A 21,852-nucleotide genomic window follows, 5' to 3' on the forward strand; every position below is an offset into this window, starting at 1 on the left:
GACATTGTAGCATGTGATTTGCAAAAGTTATAAACTTTTTTAGAGTACCCCTTATTTGCCGTTTTCTATTAATTCCACGTTTTCTTTCATTTTTTTCAATTTACATGAACAAAAAGGTCTTAGATTTCTGTTTTACATATGTGTACCAAGTTTCAAAACGATCCGTCTGTAAACAAAAAAGTTTTGTTGGAGGGTAGCCGGTCCCCATAAGCAAAATCTATAGGCTTTATCTATAAATGTAGCGGTAGCGCTGTAGCGGCAAAACCTCGTATCGCTACTTAAATATGTAGCGGGCGCTACCGCTACCGCTGCATTGCCTTAAATGTAGAGCCGCTACCGCTACATGTAGCGCGCTACTGCCCACCTCTGCTAGTGGAGAATCAATGATAGATGAGCTTCGCCACGAGGCTCCATTGGGCAAAAGCCACCACCAATCTTTGTTTTTCAATATTAAGTGTTGTGCAGAAAAGACGCTTTGGAAGCATAAACGTTTGAACTTTGCGAAAGGCGACTAGGATAAACTCCGTGAAACGGTGAATGCGGCGAATATTTCGGACTGTATTAAGGACATGAATGTGGCTGATTCATGGTCGTTTCTCAAAGGCACGGTTATGTCTGCAGTTGATGCCTGTGCACCCAAGATTACGCTTGGAGGAGTCAAAAAGTCCCAGTGGATGATGAACAGTGCAGTTAAGACTCAGCTAAAGACCAAGAAAGAAGCATACAAGCGTTATTTACGGACTCGCAGCGAGTCTGATTATAACCTGTATGCCAGAGCTCGAAATCAAGCTAAAAAAGTTTGTCGCACTGCAGTGAAAAACTATGAAAAAATATTGCTAAAAATGCAAAAAAGAATCCGAAAACCTTCTTTTTGTACGCTAGTTTGAACTGTAAGTCAAAGGACGGTATATCTGATTTGAAAGTAGACCAACGAATGATTTTCTCTGATTAGGGCAAGGCTAACGTTCTTAATCAGTTCTTCAGCAGTGTGTTCACAGATGAGGACTTGAACTGTATTCCAGATATTGAAGAGCGCCCAGTCGGCTCGAAGTTAACATGTTTCGAAATACACGAAGAAGAGGTTCTCAAGCGCCTGGTAGCTCCAAATCACAAGCCATGTGGACCAGACGGCTTCCATCCCCGACTTCTCAAAGAATTAGCAACCGTTCTGGCCGGCCCATTGACAGTATTCTTTCAAAAAACCTTGAACGAAGGAACTTTGCCGTCCGACTGGAAAGAAGCTCAAGTAACACCATTGTTCAAAAAAGGTGAAATAAGCAGCCCCGGCAACTATCGCCCTGTCAGTCTGACAAGTGTTGTTTGTAAGCTAATGGAATCTGTTGTGAGGGATAGGATTATTGATCACTTGACTGCTCATCATCTCATATCAGATTGTCAACATGGTTTTATTGCCGGTAGATCCTGCACCACTAACTTATTATCTACGTTGAAAGATTGGACTCGCCTGCTAGACGAAAGGGAGCCAATGGATGCATTGTACCTCGATTTTGCCAAAGCATTTGACAGTGTTCCGCATAAGCGGCTGTTGCGTAAAGTGAAGTCTTCGGGAATTGAGGGAAACGTACTCCAATGGATCAGAGATTTTCTAGTAGGTAGACGACAGCGTGTCAGTATTAACGGAACCGTGTCAGACTGGACATCAGTGCGCAGTGGCGTGCCACAAGAAAGCGTTCTTGGGCCTATTTTGTTCGATGCTTTTATAAACGATTTGCCAGAAGCAGTGTCCTGCGTGTGCTCCATGTATGCCGACGACACAAAAGTTTATAATACAGTGAAGAATGCGTCGAATAAAGCGCAATTACAAGATGATCTTGACAGTTTAGTTAAGTGGGCTGATACGTGGCAGCTGCGGTTTAATGCTGACAAGTGTAAAGTACTTCACCTCGGGAAGAACATTGAACAGCAAGATTACAGTATGAGAAGACATGGTTGCAACAAGAGAGTAATGATTGAAAAGTCTAGTGTGGAAAAAGATCTCGGAGTTTATGTGAAAAAGGAGCTGAAATTTTCTAAGCATGTTGAAACGCAAGCGGACACATTCAACAAACTTCTTGGACTTATCTGACGCACATGCGTGTTCCTAGATGCAGAAGCGATGAAGCAGTTGTGTGTTTGGAAATCTAGATTTTGGAAACGTTGTGCGGTCACCAAGATTTGAAAAGGACAGAAATTTAATAGAGAAGGTTCAAAGATGTGCAACAAGGATAATTCCAGGCTTGAAGGTCAAGTTCTATGAAGAAAAATTGAAGATTATGAAGCTTCCAAGCCTCAGTTATCGACGTCTGCGTGGGGACCTCATTGAAGTATACAGGTATACTCATGATTTATACAAGGTCCCCGAAGGAATACTAGAATATGAAACAAGAACCAACACCAGGGGCCACGGCTATAAACTAAAAAACTGGGCTGCAACTTCTCCACGCGACAAAATTTCTTCTCGTTTCGAATCACCGACATGTGGAACAGCCACCCCGATGACATCATTGGCGCTCCAAGTGTGAACGCGTTCAAGAACAGACTAGATAAAGCTAAAAATATATGTTCAGATTTGAAATGCCTAGCACCATATCGAACCCGGTGGAAGTCTAGTAGGTGCTTCAAACTATCGTCAGTCATGAAAAGATCCGGTCATATGACACGATTTTAGATCTTTCTGTGAACAAGGCACGAAAAGGAAAAGAATCGGCGATAGGCCACATCAGGCCTACACTTCAGCGCCGAGATCACTATGTTATGTTATGTTATAATTTATAATTAACCAAGATGGCATTACAACATGCGACGGACAATTCCGTCGCATTACGGAATTGTCCGGCGAACGTAGAGAGACTCTATGGTTGGAGCAAAGGTTGGGTTTGGCTGTGCAGAGAGGCAATGCAGCTAGCATTCTAACGGCGGTCAGGGAAAAGTTCGACGTGGGCCCGCTCCTCGCTCGCGTCACAGCTCGGTGACCCTCGGAGTCGGTGTAGGCCACCATCAGAGGCGTTAAGGTCGGGGCCCTGATCATTGACATGAAACCATTCCCTGTTTTTAATTAATAAAATCAATTCCTTTTTTTTTTTTTGTTGGAATGGTGAGTGTGGGAGGCCTTTAAAAAAAAAAAAAAAACCAAGATGGCTAGATAAATTAGTGGAACCGAAAGTTCATCATTGCCAAGTTTTGAATCGGCACCGGGAAGTCTTCACACCGCGGAGCAGACCGCTTGCAAGTAAAATATGTTCAAAAATAATCCTATACATAACTTCGGTGATCGTTTTTCGTTACGATGTGCTTCATTTCGCTGTATCTTCAGGTTTGTTACTGGAGTAAAATCGAAGTACCGGCCGTTATTTGGATTATTTTCGATGATCTAAATCTTGTAAGAAGATTTATTATTGAAGTTGTCATGAAGCTTGGCAATTTTAGAATCTCCACAAACCCAATAACAAATTCCGACGGAACTACTGGACGTAGCTACACGACAGACGTAGCGTGAAATTAGTCATTATCAAATTATATTTGATGTAACGCCATGCCTGTAAGAGGAAATAGGAAGGCTGGCGGGTCTCGCGTTTGAATGCATTGCTGCGAACACTTCAAAATATTATTGGTATTTTATGCCTGGAAATGAGGAATCAACTACAATATTTATGATGACACTATAAATCAATTTCATGCATTACAAATTGTGCTTTGTAGATACACTAGGCGTATGAATGTTGTGGGGGACCATCCAGGATTGATTATTGCGAAAAAATATAAGTTACTGCTGTATATGTGATAGAATGTTTGGTGCTCACGTAGTATGTGGGGCATCCTAAAGTGTTTGTTTTTGATGAACGGGTAAATTTTTTCGGTATTGGTGAAGTCAAAAGAATGTTTATTGCAGTAAATGGGAGAGAATGCGCGGTACTGGTGAATGTGAGAGAATGTTTTGCACACTGCATTCAGAGAATGTTAGGTACCCGGAATATGGGAGAAGATTGTTATAGGGGTGAATGGTGTAGAATGTTCTGTATTAAATAATGCGGGATAATAGTGAGCGGTGATGAGTATTAGAGGATGTAAAGGTGCTGGTGTATGATGAGGAATATTGGATTGGAACAATGTGGGAGAATGTTGAGTTCTGGTGAATGTTAGAGAATGTTTGGTTGTGGGTAATATGGAAAACTCTGGTTGAAAGTTGTATTGAATAATATTATTAAAGTTCAAATTCAGGTTTTTTCGCTATTTGCTTCGTTGTTGTCTCATCTGTCGCCGTTAGAACTGGAATTTTCAGAAGCATCGAATGTGATGAAAAGTGCCTTCCCTGCCTCTACTTGGTGGAAGAGGAGGCAGGTGTTTTTTGTCAAATAATGTGATATATGAAGAAGACTAAATGCGCGGCATAAGAGAACTTACTCCAATTGGAATGTAATTTTTAGTATAATCTCTAGGCAACCTTAAACTCAACTATAGTCCATACGACCCAAACACCTACTTGCCTTTAAATTGTTCATATCATTTGTTGTCCGTGCTTCTTACGAAATTCTAATGAAGAAAAAGCAGGGCCTCGGCTGCGATGACAACGCTGTCGAGGCAATAGGAGGGGGATTCAGACATATCACAACGAGAGAAGGGGGAGACTGTGCAAGATCCCTCCCCTGCGTAACAGATCCGCAGTCAGATTTCAATCCCTGCGAGAAGGATCACTCTCCGTGGCAGGACCAAGGCTGTTCAACGCCCTACCAAGGGATCTAAGAGAGGGGGAGTTCACCCTGGAGACCATCAAGAGACAGCTAGACGTGTTCCTGAGCACAATCCCAGATCGACCTCCCCTGCAACACTACCAGCGGCGAGAAGCAAGCAACAGCATCGTGCATCAGGTGGCCCAAATGAGGGCGGATGAACGATAATCAGAGGCGGCGATCCATCGTGGCCTGGGACTGCTATGTCCCAAACAAATACTAAGGATACTAAGGGATTCATCGTTTAAGAGCCCAGAGAAGAGGTCGGCGACAAGACTGGACTGATCAGGGGGGAGCCGGATGGCTTAGGAACACAACTTCTGGTCAAGTGTTCAATTGTTAAACTCTGGCTGCCTCCGCGGAGTCATGATGAGCCTCCAAGTCTCCTCTACACCTGCCGGTCCGGGATCTGTGACTTCTGCGCCCTGTACCCTGAGCCTACTGCCCTACCAACCATCGGAGCTTGTCCTACTGACCATACTCTGTAAGTCCGGCAACTTAACATGCGTAATTTATTGTCGAGGATGGTGTTTGGTTTAGGGATCATTAGCCGCTTCACGGCCTTGACTTATAATATATATGAAGAGCCGATGAAATTGATAAAACTGATTTAAGGAAAAAAGGATTGAACAGATTGATATATTTGACGAAACGGTTAATTTAATAGATTTTTACGGGTGTTAACCATGCCCCGATATTGCGCGTCCACAATGATTATGATTATCATCATCGTAAGTGCCTAATTGATTATATTTTCGTTTGAAAGGTGACGCGGGAAACTTCAACCCTGACGTCATCCACCCTACGATCCATCGGCTGTTTTCATTAAGCGAAACTTGGCGGGATTTTGCGCAGCGTTATAACCGCCCGCGGTTTTAATTTTCTACACGTACGGATATATTAAATATAATATATTTGAATGAGACTACATTTCTAATTGTCCCGCCATAAGTTTTCGTTATTTTTTCGTTTTCCCGGTTCGGTTGTTCCCGCCTTCGAAGGTATCAGATTACTAATACGCGCGCCCTTGGTCCACCTCGCAATCATCAACGAATTTACCTGATTCTAATTAGGCGCTCATTTCGTTCGGAAAAACGGAACGAAACTCTGACATAGAGCCGCTAATTAACGTTCGAAGCGAGCTTTGGACGCCTTTACATCAGATGCTGCCAGGACCGATAAACTTAACCGGCAGGGGACGCTTCACCCGCTACTTGCTGACTGAAATAATATCTTACTAATATTTTCGCATCAAAAATTTAGCAATAGCTGGACCGATTCTTCGAAATGTTTTCAATTTGTTTAATGCAGTACCATTGAGATCCAACTTTTCAGATGGACACAGCAGAGCAATAAAGTAAACTCACCTGTATGAGCAAACAGTAAGAGAGGAAGAAATTTTCGAAAAATCATATGTTCATGTAACTCACCCAGACCTCCAATATTAGGTAAAGTATTCCGAACGTAGCAGTTGTAGTCAGTGGCACCCGAATAAGTTCGGTTGAACAAGGCCGGGTACGTGGAGTTCAGCAGCAGGCACTGCCCGCTGGTGCTGTGCACGCACAGAGTTGGGTAGGGGATGCCGTCCAGAGCAGCCCGGAGTGCGCAGAGGACGTCGTTCACGCCAGAGTAGTTCTTCGATGCCACGCCAAGTGCGAGGAGCGTCTCCACCGGCACAGGGGCCGAGATGTACTTACTGGAACTGCCCAGAGTTTCCTTCACCACGACAAGCAAGCTAAACACTAGCAGTTTAATGGTCATTGTGCTTACAATTTCTGTTGTCAACGAAAACTTTCCAATCATTGGAGTATCTGAAAAGAGTGTAAGAGGCATCAGAACTCTAAACACCGATCACGTTTAAAACGGATGGAATTTTACAAATAATTTTGTGTGTGCGCGTTTCAATCTAATACTTTATATTCATGAACGTGAGATGGCTTGATAAATTTAGAAACACAAACTGCTGAGCGTGAAAAGCAGGACTGCCTTGTTCCACAATGCAGGATCATATGAAAGTCTCATTACATGTTAATTTAATTTTAATAATTTGAGCATGAAATATTTATTTAAAACGTTCACTTACGGTAAATATCACGCAGATATTTCATTCATATAAATTTCAAGCAGCAATTTAAAATAACATGTCATCAATCAATGCGGTTCCATGACAGTTTTTGGAGGTATCCCAGTCTATGTATCAAAATTTTGCATCAAGACATCTAGGTATCAAAATTAGGCATCATGACATCTAGGCATCAAAATTGGGCATCATGACATCTAGGTAACAAAATTGGGCATCATGACATCAAGGCATCAAAATTGGTCATCATGACAGTGCAGCCATAAAATTCTGCGAGTAACTGCCCGTGCTGAGGGCAAATGTTCTATTTTAGACCAACACGAGATTATTGCACTAAATACACGGCGACAAAATAGCAGCTGCGCGATTTGGTCAAGTCGAATACAAACCAAAACCGGCGATACGGAGGATGAACAACACAGTTGCGGTCATAAAAAATTATCACGCTCGAACACATGCGCCATGACTGAATGGGCACTAGTTCCATTATATAATAAGTGGCAATTTAATCCTGCGTTGCGCAGGCTTAATTCAAGCAACTCAGGTTCCCGTTTCGACCCACACAATTTTGTTAATGCCTTTCCTGCTAAATTACGTACAAAAGAACTAATTTATATATCAATTTATTATTTTGGTCCTATTTTTTCCTCAGGCCTTATAATGCCTTATTATTCTCAATTTTTTAGTGGTGGAATCGTGAGAAATTGCAAATGGGAATGGAAATTCCCATTTGCAGTTCACGCTTTCTTCAAATTGCAGTGATGATTATACATATATTGCCGAAAACACTGGATTTACCTGCTATTTAATCAATAAATTAAATTAGTGAACAGAAATAATAAAATGGTTAAATAAAGTGAGATAAGGACAGAGCGCTGGTCATATTTGCGCTGCCGTACTCACTTGCTGACTCAAGGCCACTCGTATCCATGTGTGGAGTTGGCCAGTCGTCTGGGGCTTCGTTATTGCGCAGCGTATCGCTGCCTTGAGGACTTAGTAAGATGGAAACTCTCATTAGTACACGTAGCGACCTAAGTACAAGTAGCGGCCTGAGTACACGTAGCGGCCTGAGTACAAGCAGCGACCTGAGTACACGTAGCGACCTGAGTACACGTAGCGACCTGAGTACAAGTAGCGACCTGAGTACACGTAGCGGCCGGAGTACAAGTAGCGACCTGAGTACACGTAGCGACCTGAGTACAAGTAGCGACCTGAGTACACGTAGCGGCCGGAGTACACGTTTGCGGCCTGAGTACACGTAGCGGCCTGAGTACACGTTTGCCGCCTGAGTACACGTAGCGGCTGGAGTACACGTTTGCGGCCTGAGTACATGGAGCGGCCTAAGTACACGTAGCGGCCGGAGTACACGTTTGCGGCCTGAGTACATGGAGCGGCCTGAGTACACGTAGCGACCTTAGTACACGTAGCGGCTGAGTAGATAATTGGCCTGAGTACGCGTAGCGGCAACTTGTGCCAAAAGCTGAATAATTCTATTGTTGAAGAAATCATTATTTTCTTAATTATATATATATATATAAGAATTTCGAACAATTACCGGACAAAATTGGCAACATTACTGGACAGGGGGTACAAAACCGGACAAAATCGAGTCCGGTAATTAACTCTGCAATTAGTTTGTACTTAAAAACCGGACACGAAAATAAATGAACTACATTACCGGACAACAAAAAACGCCAACCTCGTTAGGTTAGGGTTAGAGTTAGGGTTAGATGTGCCTAAAACCCTTCTTTAGGTTGCTAGAGACCGTTTTACTGAGGTTAGGTCCAGCCAGGTCAAGTTTTTTTCATATATTTTTTGCAATTTAGCAAAAAAAAATAATAAAAGTCCCGTAAAGTGGAATTATGACTCATAGAAAGAATTTCCTGAAATTCGAAAAATTCGAATAAATCAATCACTCAGTTTACAATTAAATTGTTTAAAGCTCACTTAAAGAGAAAAATCTATTTCAAATTTTTTTGAAAAGCATTGATCATTCGGCTCTACGTCCTGTATCACAGTTATTTTTAAACTGGCCCCTCTCCAGCTATTGAGGAGCGACCGGTGGGCTAGAAGTTATCTACTTTTGAGATACATGAAGAGGAGGTTCTCAAGCGCCTGGTCTCCCTGAATCCCAACAAGTCATCTGGATCAGACGGTTTCCACCCTAGATTACTCAACGAATTAGCAACCGTCCTGGCCGGCCCTTAAACAGTATTCTTTCGAAAAACCTTAATCGAAGGGACTTTGCCGGCCGACTGGAAAGAAGCCCAAGTGACACCCCTGTTTAAAAAAGGTGACAGAAAAAAACCCGGTAACTACCGTCCTGTAAGTCTCACAAATATTATGTGTAAGGTGATGGAATCGGTTGTGAGGGATAGGCAATTAAAGATTTATTCCAACCAAATTTTGCTCAAAGTTACCCATATTCTAGTAAGTCGGCGTAATTTGTTCCTACTAATGTAAGTTAAAGTCCCCAAAATTTTCGCAATTTTCTCAAATATTCTCAAACAGAAAAAAAATTATTATGCGTCCTTTAAATTAAATTTACACTTTCATATTGCAAATCAAATTTAAATTTTCAGCGCATTCCTTTAATTCTTTACCATTCTCTCGATAGGAGCGAAATTTTCAGGTCCAGGTAATAAGTATCCTTGATGCGTGTTAAAACTAACAGCGTAAACGTGCGTTGAACAAGTTCTCTTGATAAATGTAGTAAATTGACGATCATATCATAAGCCGCCGTCTTGTATCAACATTCTGCACGCATTTGCTGTATTTGTTCCGAGAGAAGTTGAATTCATTGTAAACTTTCGAAAAATATGATATAAAATGAAGTCGTTTAAATGATGGTTAAAAAATGAATTGCATTCAATTTATATCATCTTGTATAATAATTATATCTTAGATACTTCGTTATGAAGTTACATCATTCACATAATTTTCTCGATCTTTAATTTTTTAACGTAATTTAGGAAATGCAATAATTCTTCGAACGAATTCATTTTGAACCCATGCAAAAGATGGTCTCCGCGACGTTCTCATTATATGGAACCCTGCTAGAATCGCTCGGCCTTCCATAAACTTAGCTTTACGTTCTTCATGGCGTTCGACCTGCCGTATCAAACGGAATCTGAACATCGGACGTGTGAGTGCGTGTACTCGCCTACAACAGACCAGACGCAGCACCCAGCCAAGCAAGCGTTACCCACATACTATGCACCGGCCTCATTAGCCACACTATGACATGTTTATATGATCTACTGACAAATTAGTCATTTGTGTACGATAAACAAATATCTCAATAAGGCAGAGTGTGTGCACTCTGTCTTCTCCAAACATCAATCGACGAGTCGTCAATAATTCACTGGTATGACACCTTTTCAAATAAGCAAATTTGTCTTTTATCCAACGCACTCCTGGCTTCTGTAGTTCTGGATTTTTCGTATTCGCATCGCATTATTTGAATTCGTATTTGGTATGGTTATATATAAATATATATATTCTGACCTATTCGGGGTTATCATTTATAAATTTATTCCGACACATTCGTGGTTATTATCGATTTACACTTTTCCATGTGTAATAACGTGGTAGTTTGTAACTATATTCCGACCGATATATGAAAATTAAAAGAAAGAATTTCAATGAAAAGTAACAAAATGAAAAAATTAATAAAAAAACACACGTCTAAATCTGAAAAAATGAAGTTTTATTCTCAAGCTAGTCAAGTAAACGTTTACTGGTAGAACATATTCGACTTCAGATGAAAAAAATTTTTATACAACTAAAATGAAATATGTTTATAATTTAAATTATACCTGAAATTAGTTTCGAATTGCCGTCTATAATTTTAATTTTACAAAACATCACCTTATAATACTTTTTCTTAGAATTCTAAATTATCAGCGTTCTAATATTTATTATACATAGACATGACATGTTGAATTCAAAATGTAAGTCAAGTTAGATTAGGCTAGGTTCGGTTGGGTTGGAGTAGATTAGGGCCTTAGTTGGGTCTCTTTTTATAGCGAGCATGACTACGAATCAAGTCACAATCAGACATGGTTTGTTCCATAATTCGTACCAATCACCTACTCCTCTCTTTACGTCCCAGAAGTCACACATTAGCTAAGTCACCCTGCCTCACAAATAATGAGCACGTTCATAACTCATTATTAGTTAACGCGTTCATAATGTATCGAGTATCAGCGTTTCATAATAAAATATCACTTATTTACGAACTGAGCAATGAATTAATAAATGTTCAGTTTCAGCTTCGCGTTTAGTGCCAACCAAGTTTCAATTCCATACGTGGTGGATCCCAACTTATTTTGAGAAAATTTAAATACCTATCAATTTTTTACTCAAAGGACCTCGTATTTACGAACCTTCCTTTCACTTCTATAAAAAGATTGATCACTTTTAACCCTTTAGCGGGCAAGCATTGAAATATCCAGGAATTAAAATTTCAGAAACCATTTCAAGAAAGGAAGAAGTATTATACAATATATTTATTTCTATGAATTTTTACAAATTTTGCCTATTGAAGGTTTAAATCGCACTTGAAGAATTCAAAAATGCGATCAGTACACAAAATTTTTCTTTATAATTAAAATTCAGTTTATGCAAATGAAAAATTAGAAACATAAAAATTTAATTTAATTAAATTTAATCAAGTTGCCAAAATAAATAAAAATATATATTGATCCTTCCACCTTTTGAAGAAAATGCGGAAAGAGCGTCAGTTCCATTGTCCAAGTCAAAACCTTCATTTAAATGCTCATATTTCAATTTGTGGACTTTGCAGCTGGTGATGCTATAGATAGAACGATGGTCAGATAATTAGTGATTGACTGAGGCATTATAAGGATGCCTCAAAAACAAACAGGAAGCCGTGGTGAGGCTTTTTGTGACAAGATTTTAAGTGATCATATATGGTAACTTACCCGTGAAAGGGTTAAATATTTTACAGCTCAATAATATTGAAATTATTATTTTGCTACAGACATAAAAAATTTCAACAATCTCGTTCTGGCATGATAATGCAGATATGCACTAAAAAATAAATTTCAATGGGAAGATTTCAGTCAAATATTTGAATTTCTATTTATTATTAATATCTTTGTGAGAGATTTATGAACATGAGCATGCGTGTTTACGCTGAATTAAAAAGTTTAAATAAAAATATTAATTTATCAAATATCTATTATTCATAATATATAATACATGTATTTAATTGAACAAGTATGTTCAACCATTTAATGAAATTGAAAAAGTTATAAAACACACTAGTGAGTAATACCTTAAATTTAAAGGGTCAGTATAATAATAATACTGACCTGTTAAATTTAAAGGGCCAGCAACAGGTCAGTATGACCCACAAATGAGGCATAGAAGTGAGTCGTAGAAGTGCATCATTTTGTGACGGGCTATGACACACCTAAGTGTGTCATCCAGACCCACCCATTCTCTCAGTGCAGAATAAAAGAGCACAAAAGTATCAGCCTTCAAATAATTGTTTAAACAATTATTTTAGACAATATTAAAAATTAAACAATAATAATATAATAATAAAAATTATTATTATAAATTCAATAATAAAAATTAAAAATTTAAAACAAAAGCAATTAAAAAATAAAATGCATAAAGTATAAATCTTTATTTCCAAATGCGAACTTGTATATGTAAATAATATCTATAGAGAACAACCACTCACCTCTTCACTCCATCATAACATCAATCAAAGCCCTGACAGGTTTTCTCACTATCCCCTCCTCAACTCCTTACACCTGCAATCAAACCAGTTATGTCTCGTGAACATTTTACAATCTCTTTTTCCACTTATCGCCAAACTTTAAATTCACGCAAAGAAAGCTAGTACTATGGGATTCAAATTAAGTGAAGCGTCCATAAAGGAACGTCCATAATGTAATTAAAGACAACGTCGTGGTGAGACGTAAGTGTTTAGTGTGATATTGATTTGGAAATTACGTCTAATGTGAAGGATAATAATTCACAATAACAGAAGATGTATTTAAATTTCAATCTCTCTTTATTTCAGTGAATTATCTCTTTATTTCAGTGAATTAGTGCTACATACATTGTGATGAAAAAAATATTGAAATCTCCTTTGAATCACCCGCGCCACGGACCTATGCCACGAGTGCTAGTCGAACGAGCATTGGTTTGGTTTACATAGTTTGGTAATGTAATTGGTGCTTTACGTGAAAATGTGAAAGTATTAAAATCTATTATAATAGAAAATACACAAACATATCAGAATTTCCGTTTGCCAACAAACATATTAACCGATGCCACAATTGAATCACTCCTACGTCATATCCATGTAACGCGTCTTTGCAGAGACCTCTTCATCCCGGTCACAAATAACAATGACCGCGGTTTGCACTATCCTACCGAACAAAATTATGAGACTTATATCTATCAATCCTTAAAAGTGGCGCTCTGTTTAAAATAAACGCACTAAAAACGAAAATCGATGAAGTTACCACGTAGATACCACGAACTATCTATCCCTGACCAACAATATATTGACTCCATAACATATTACCGTTAAATATCCTCCCCCCACAACATTTCACCCATACAACATATTACCCCCCTCCCTACAACATATAATCCCCACTTAATATTAACCACACAGCAACATATTACTCCCAAACAGCAGGAAACTTGGTTTTTGAATGTATATATTAACTCTGCTACTCTGCTACTACTACTACTACTTTTAACTCTGCTACTGCATAGTTAAAACTTTGCTTTACGAGGACTAAACCAAATTAACTATTTTTTTAAGATGAAATTCGGGTACAACCTTCACCACATACCGCTTACTAATACCTACTAATGTTATGCCTTTTTATCATTACAGCATTTACTTCATAATTAGACAATAAATATGAAATTTCACGTGGATTTAGTGCGATGAAGTGAATGTAATATCATTAAGTATATGAGAAATTGATAGCTCACTTTGCGCAGAAAATATAAAACTTGTTAACCCCGAAAACCTAACTACGTGCCGGCGTACACTGGGTCGTTTGAATACACGCTACTTCATGTGATGAGTTCGGCCTTGGAAAGAAAGCCAGAGATTATCGATTGTTGGTGAGGGATTTGATTTTAAAACTAGCAATTAAGTTGAAAATTTTAGAGAATTTCCACAAACAAGAACCTACTTTTGTCACCTGCTTCTACTACACCATTTTATCTGCCTTTAAGCTCTGCATGGTATACGTGGCATCATTGAATCTATCAATGTTACGACATGGTAACAAATTGTTCTTATTTTTCCTCTGTACTTGCCATTACTGCTGCGTGTTACCTGCTATTCCCTCACCTTTGTGCATGGGCTCACTAGTGCATTAGTGAAGTGTCACACTAATGTACTTGTTATTCTACCTCCTATTTCTACCACCTTGTGTAAGACATAGGAACGTTTTGAAACTGTCATACATTAGGCAACTGGTACCAGTTGGACCATTTCTTGTCTACTGCAATGCACACACAAACCAAGCACCCGTTGAACAGGACATGTCCCATAGGGCAGGCAGCAGAGATGTCCGTAGGACGAGGAACGCACAGTCAGAGTTCTCATTGGGTTCGCCGACTGCCCAAGGCGCCGTGCCAGGCACGCCGGACATGACTTGGCCGGTGCGCCAAGTCCACTGGAGGTTGTAGCGGTGAACCCCAACGTGATAGTGACCATTAAATGTGCCATCTGACGCAAAGGAAACAGTATATTACGATTATTTATCGAGTTATGCGAACACATCTTAATCAATAACAAAGTAATGTTCATGCTTGAAAATGCTCTAACAATTACCTCTCCAGTCGAATGTAGACAGATAATAGAATCATGAAATGATATCAAAATTTGTTAAGAATGCATTAATAATTACAGTCACATTGCGTTCTTTCAAATTGGCCTCTTCCATACAAACCGTTGCGAAAAAAAACACTCATACATCGTGCAAATAGCGTTCGCTTCAGGTAGTCGCCGAGCTTGAAGAAGTTGTCGCTGGAGACGGAGACGAGCTGGGAGGCCCCAGGGCACGAGGCCTTGGCGACGTCGTACGACGGTCCATTTTCAACCACAAACACACAACCGACGTCCGCAACCCAGTCGAAGGGGGACGGGCAGGGTGGGGCTGTGGGATTTGGTACTTGTGGGATTAAACGTTGTCAGCAAGCTACGAGTAATAATATGTTGATCGTGAAACATGATTACCTAAAAAAATTGAAAGAGGGCCGATTTTACAGAAAGTGCCACCTAAGACTCTGAGAGAGCGCAAATCAGCCGCTAAAGTCCGCTTGGGACGCATGCCTGAGACCAGTTATGCCGAACTTCACACGTAGTTCATATTTCTTTCCGTATGTAAGAACGCTAGAGGGCATAACAGCCTATGAAGTCAAGTGCTCAAAGCCATAGCGCCGGATGACCACATCCACGACTTAAGCTCGCTAAAGGTAAGCATGGCCATACTGCATCTGGCCAAACCTCTTCCGGTCTAACCTTTTCAGGCCTAACCTACACAAGTTACAACATTTCTCCAGCCAAAACAAACCTGAGCGGACCTAACCTAACCTCATTGGCTGCAGTAAGTTAGACAGGCGACCCAAGTGTGCTGGCAGAGCCAGTCATTGGCTGCAAGAAGGTTGGAAAAGGGACAGCACGAATAGATTACGCCAGAAGAGGTTAGGCCAGAGTTATGAACGAGCATGCTAAGCAATTGGCTGAAGAACTACGGCGCTAGTATCTTTAGGCAGTGTGTCGTTTGTCTGGATTACCGAGTCCAAGCGTAGTCTGCGGCTTCTAGCTCTGAGGCTGAGTAAACTTAATGCATGGTGAGGTTGGGCGTTGGCTCCAGAGCTTTCCGTAATTTGGAACGGACACATTCCGTAATTTGGTTTTTCTCAATTGCGTTGGCCGGCTAAAATTTAAGATGGTGGTACTTCCTTATTGAATTTTATCAAGTGAATAGAAAAAGAAAGTGATATTTAAACACTGGAACCGACAAATAAGCTATTATATATTAATTTATAGGCCTTTTGGCATTCTTTTTAGGCCAGCTGGCAACCCTGATCGTAAGTGTAAAGTGTGCTACTTAAATCAAGGAAGACAATAGAAATCACGAGTCACATAAAGTACTAATGTTCGCATAATTTTTCACAACTTTCACCTTTAAAGCCTGGGTAAGTGCCACGAGCGTAGCAGTTGTAGTCGCTGGAACCCGGATAAGTTCGGTTGAACAAGGCCGGGTACGTGGAGTTCAGCAGCAGGCACTGCCCGCTGGTGCTGTGCACGCACAGAGTTGGGTAGGTGATGCCGTCCAGAGCAGCCCGGAGTGCGCAGAGGACGTCGTTCACGCCAGAGTAGTTCTTCGATGCCACTTCAAGTGCGAGGAGCGTCTCCACCGGCACAGGGGCCGAGATGTACCTACTAGAACTGCCCAGAGCTTCCTTCGCCACGACAAGCAAGCTGAACACTAGCAATTTAATTGTCATTATGCTTACAATTTCCATTATCAGCGAAAGCTTTCTCAACATTTGGAGTATCTGAAAAGAGTTAAGGAAACGTCAGAAGTTTTAACACCGATCACATTTAAAACGGAGTGAAATTTACAAAGAATTTTGTGTGTGCGCTTCAATCCAATACTCTGTATTCGTGAACGTTCGATAGTTTAATAAATGGATGGGAAATATAATTACACGCCGTTGCTATAGTTGTAATACGTCTGCCATATGGATTTTATGTAGTATGAGAATCTTACAGATTTTGTGTTGTCAGCTTACTGAATGAAATGAGTAAATTTCAGGTTAAAGAATTATTATCACTTTTCACTTTAAGTTGACAGAATGAAAACAGAGTGCGTTGAAGCTTCGTTTGTATTACAAAAATAATCTGAAACATTAAGTTTTGTGGATAAGTGTCCAGTAAGTAACGCAAATAATGTTAATAAAAACAAACACGTCCTCGTCTGTAAGGGACTCCGGACACACTGACGAATGAATTCCTTGCTACAGAAATCAGTGGAAATTATCAGCGAATACTACTGAGATGCGAAGTAAATCTGACGGACAAGAAATATGGAGAGATTCATCACAGTTTGGGACGATCGAGCAGAGCGAAGTCTTCAGTTCCATAGCATTGATCAAGAAACAAATGGTGAGTCGATATCTATTGCACTGCAATTAGTGGAAGAAAATATGGGTATAATCAGCGGGGTGGCATCGCTGTGGCATAAAATTTATGGAATATCGCGATGATCAACGCTCGAGCCTAGTTAGATATTCATTGTCTTAGAGCAGTGACTTACTGCTCTGGAGCAGTGAGTCGACTGGACGTGTTTGTCATAGCGACGGTAGCTCTAGTTATCTAGTAGTTATTCAAGAAGTTTTTCCACCGACACAGGGTCCGAGACATACCGAATAGAAATCGTCAGACTTTCCTTCACCACGACGAGCATGACGACCGCCAGCAGTCTAATGATCATCATGCTTATATTTTCCCTTTTAACTCTAGCGTTTCGTGCCACGGGAGAGTCTCAGCGGCGATTTCTGAAATTAAACAGAAATTATCAATTTCAACAGTAGCCATTTTCATTTATGGTAATTGTGTACCAATTTTGTTGGAAAAATTGAAGGAATCCACTAACAATTTTTGAGCGCAAGGCATTTGAGAAATGAATTCAAAATTTGTTCCCGCCGCTGGTGTAGCTGAAGTCCCAAGCATACAAAAATAGAAGCTTTACTTATTTTTTTTTAGTGTTGCATTGTAATCAAAAATTTGGTTCTATAAGGCGAATGATTACCAACTTTCAAGTTGTTAGTCGTTCAGTTTACCATTTCCTTAATCAGATGACCTAAAGTTAACTATTCTCTTCAGTTCGATAACGACCATCCGCATTTGACTAATTATTATTGAGCATGGTAGCGGAACTCAACCCAATTGAAAGCAGAGTAATGAGATTCTTACTTAACTTACTAAATATATAAAAGTAGTTATGTAGCCGCACACCCTCCTGCAGGGTACTGTCGGCAGGGACTGACCCAGCGCTCGATACAAGCGAGCGTTGGCAGGGCGACATGCATACCCAGAGCTGGGCAGCGCTACTTTGAAATATAGCGGCGCTAACGCTACCGCTACATGCTCTAAATGTAGCGGCCGCTACACCCACTAGAAGCTACCGCTTCCGCTACACCGACTAGATTGTAGCGAGCGCTACCGCTACGGTAAAATGTAGTGCCGCTAAATTAGCCGCTACAATGGCCAAAATTATTGGAAATCTCTATATATTTATTGTTCTGCTATTGGGATTTACTCATAAACATTTAATGATAGTAAAACATTTTCAAAACATATCAATGCAACTTTACTGCAATTAACCTAACCGAACTAGTACGGGTTAGATACAGTAAATAAAAGTTAGTTATTTTTATGTTTTACCTTCCCTACATGGATGTCTACTTTAATCTACCAATCTCAAAAATTATCCACATGTACATATAAAAAATCAGTCTTTTATTTGTATATATATGTGGATAATTTTTGAGATTGGTAGGTTAAAGTAGACATCCATGTAGGGAAGGTGAAACATAAAAATAACTGTGTAAAAATAACTGGAAGCAAACTGAAACACGAAAAAAACCTGTAAGTGGTAACTGGTAACAACTTAACAAGTAACAACTAACATGTTGACACTAGTAACAAGCTGAAGTTGACAACATTACACCGAAATCTTTCGTACAGTTTTATTCTGTAATTTATATTATGTATGATGTATCATGCTGGTTTTTAAATAATATTTAATACTATTAAGTAAAATCTAAAGGCTTTATCTATAAATGTAGCGGTAGCACTGTAGCGGCAAAACCTCGTATCGCTACTTAAATATGTAGAGCCGCTACCGCTAGCGCTACTGAAAATGTAGCGGCCACTAGTAGCAGCCGCTACATGTAGCGCGCTACTGCCCACCTCTGCATACCATTACCGTGAGTTCCATTACCGTCCATATCAAAATTATCACCGAGTGCTGCATTAACCTCGACATCCAAGTAATTTCCGAGCGCTCCATTAACCATTGACGTTAGAAGCCTAAGCTTCTTGCTAAAAGTGAATAAAATTGGTCCCTTGTTACATTGGTGGGCATAGGGTGAAGTTAGTTATACTTACTGGTCATTAGTAACTAGCACTTATTAACTAATCATTAGCAACTAACGATTTGCAACTAGTCATTATTAATTAACAATTGATTACTAGTCATAGGTAACTAGCAATTTCTAACTAGTCATTATTAGCTAGCAATTGGTTACTAGGGTTTGGTAAACTATATAAAGTGATGAGTTGTCAATTCTATACAAGACTTTTCAATTCTGTGTTTTGAGTATTCGGAACACTTGACTTAAAAACGTTTCAACACAAAAAAGTTACAACAACATTTCCTACATGACAATGAGGGTCTTTCTTCATTAATCGCCAAAAATCTGTACGTTTTCGTTCTTACAAACGCTGTGAACACCATGTCATAGAACACATGATGTTTTGCTCAATATAACATCATGTCGCAGACTCGCAGAACGTGATATAAGCGAAACGATTTTATAAAACATAATATAAGCTATCAACTAAGCTTATATCTTTTTAACACGTTTTTCTTTACTCAGCTTCGCGTTTGTTTGTTTGTATGTTGTTAACATTGACAACGAAAATTAGCCCACTTCTGATTGCTCTAGAGATCTGAAATTTGGCATACAGGCTATTTTCCCCTAACAATTTCAGATACAATCATAAAAACTAGCAATTAGAGACCTAAATTAGCTTAATTGAGTAAAGTATATATATAGTATGTATATATATAGTATGACGTGCGGGCGCTGACGCTATTTTTTAAGTAATTTTATTATTCACTTCTAGTCGTCTCGGTTATATGTTCACATCGCGTGAGGACATTGGATGCAGCATTAAAGTGCACCAGCAACCTGATCGATTGCTTCAAATGTTTCTGAAAAGAAACATTGCAGTGACATGGAATTTCTCCACAATTCTGACCTAAATACTTGTTAAAACTTGAATTTAAAGGCGCTAACATGATATTTATTTGTAGAGCTATGTATTTTATTTATAAAGTTTATACTTTTTATATGTCCCTATATAAGCGAGTTCCCACTTTTATACGGGATGAGAATTTCTGAAAGATTACAATTGCAAAATATATAATTATTATATTAAATATCAATTATTTCTTTTTCATAATTGATTATTATTATCAATTGAATATATTATTAATTATAACATTTTGTATTTTTGCTTGAAATGTAAAAACGGCGGAAGATGAACATGGTTTCATGGTGAATGTACATTATGACCAAAAACAACGCTCTCTCATTCGGGTGAACAGATTCATATACATCATGAGCTCACTGCCAGAGAAAAGGTAAATTACTTCAGAGGATTTGATCATCAAATGATAATGTAATCACATGATTTATTACATCATTACTACCAGGACGCATTCTGGTATATTAATGATGCATGTAACATTTAACGTTTCAATGCTATTTTACGGGGTTGATGACTGACTCAATTTACGCTCATTTCTTACTAAAAAAATTAGAGCAGCGGTTAGCGCCGGTTTAGGGCATCACACCCGACATAAATAAGAGCAACGGGCGGGGCCGTTTTAGGGCATTAAGCTCGACGTAAGACCACCTGCCTCCACGTCAGTGGAGGCCTTGATTGTCAGACATTTCATTCTAATTACAATGAAATTAAATTATGATTTTTGTGAAAATCTAGATTGTTGGGATCTCCTCTGCAAATCATGATGTGGATGTACGCACATGGCTATCACGTGCGTTAACCACTGCAAATCAGTGGAGTGTGCAAAGTTCGTCGCTATAAAATAATCATAAATAACTTTTTTCATTTTAAATTCTAAAACTGCATTTAATCAATGAAAGAAACAGTTTTTAATACTCCTGCAATGTAACAAAAGATGTAGATATATATAAATAGAAACAGAAAAATGTTATAAATAGATGCAGCGGTAGATATGAATACAAATAATAGAAATATAATATCAGATGGCGTATGAGATAAATAATAGTATGAGATATGATCGAGTCATTCACTCACGCTGAATCTATAGACTACCTAAAAAATTTTTGAACTTTAAAACTACATATAGAATTCGTATATTTTCAAACCTAAGCTAAAAATTAAAATTTTTAAAGGTGTCTAATGAAATAAAGCAAAATTAACCTGAGTCTTTGAGTTTGAAATCGACGCCTGTTTTCATAAATCTTTATTTTAATCGTGCAACCCCACATATGGGCCATAAAATAAGAAAACCTTTAGAGGTTTAATGAGACATAATATGAGGGCCATTACAATAACCAATTATATGTCTTTAATGAGACTTAATGAGACTGATATGGACCATAAAAATGATTACTGTAAGGTGACAATATGAATATCATTCGTCCCTGGATATTTCTTTATTGATATCTTCCTTGTTGAAAGATAATTTTCTTCATTGCGAAATGTTCATAAACATATTCTTGTTAGCTTCCCCTGTTTATCAAGTCACGCCTTTTGTGACGTCAAATAGCGAAGCTATATGAGCTCTGTCTCAAGTGGTTAACTTCAGTGGCCCGTATGCTAAATGGGACACTAGCACTACGAAGTAGCACTACGCACTACAAGCCGTAGTGCGGTACTAGTGCGACATGGAACACTACGGTTGGCATGCTAAATAGGGCACTAGCACTATGAAGTAGCACTACGCACTACAAGCCATAGTGCGGTACTAGTGCGACATGGAACACTACGGTTGGCATGCTAAATAGGGCACTAGCACTATGAAGTAGCACTACGCACTTCAAGCCATAGTGCGGCATGGAACACTACGGTTGGTATGCTAAATAGGGCCAAAAGCATAACGCGCACTACAAAAATCTGAAGTGTCCTACACACCGCACTTCACGACGACAGTACGGTATATTTAACCTTATTTACTTCGT

The 21,852-nt window shown here is 39.2% G+C and overlaps 1 protein-coding gene across 1 annotated transcript in view; it reads right to left on the minus strand.

The window, feature by feature from the left end:
* LOC108677847 (beta-1,4-N-acetylgalactosaminyltransferase bre-4-like) overlaps positions 1-6,488 on the minus strand; it is a 26,957-nt gene extending 20,469 nt beyond the window's left edge. Inside the window, exon 1 of the mRNA XM_018166143.1 lies at positions 6,292-6,488. Within this exon, the coding sequence (XP_018021632.1) occupies positions 6,292-6,488 (197 nt within the window). The remainder of the gene's footprint in view (positions 1-6,291) is intronic.
* Between the last annotated feature and the right edge of the window lie 15,364 nt (positions 6,489-21,852).

Source organism: Hyalella azteca, unplaced genomic scaffold (genome assembly GCF_000764305.2).
Source record: "Hyalella azteca isolate HAZT.00-mixed unplaced genomic scaffold, Hazt_2.0.2 contig6217, whole genome shotgun sequence".
In the NCBI taxonomy this organism is placed as follows: domain Eukaryota; kingdom Metazoa; phylum Arthropoda; class Malacostraca; order Amphipoda; family Hyalellidae; genus Hyalella; species Hyalella azteca.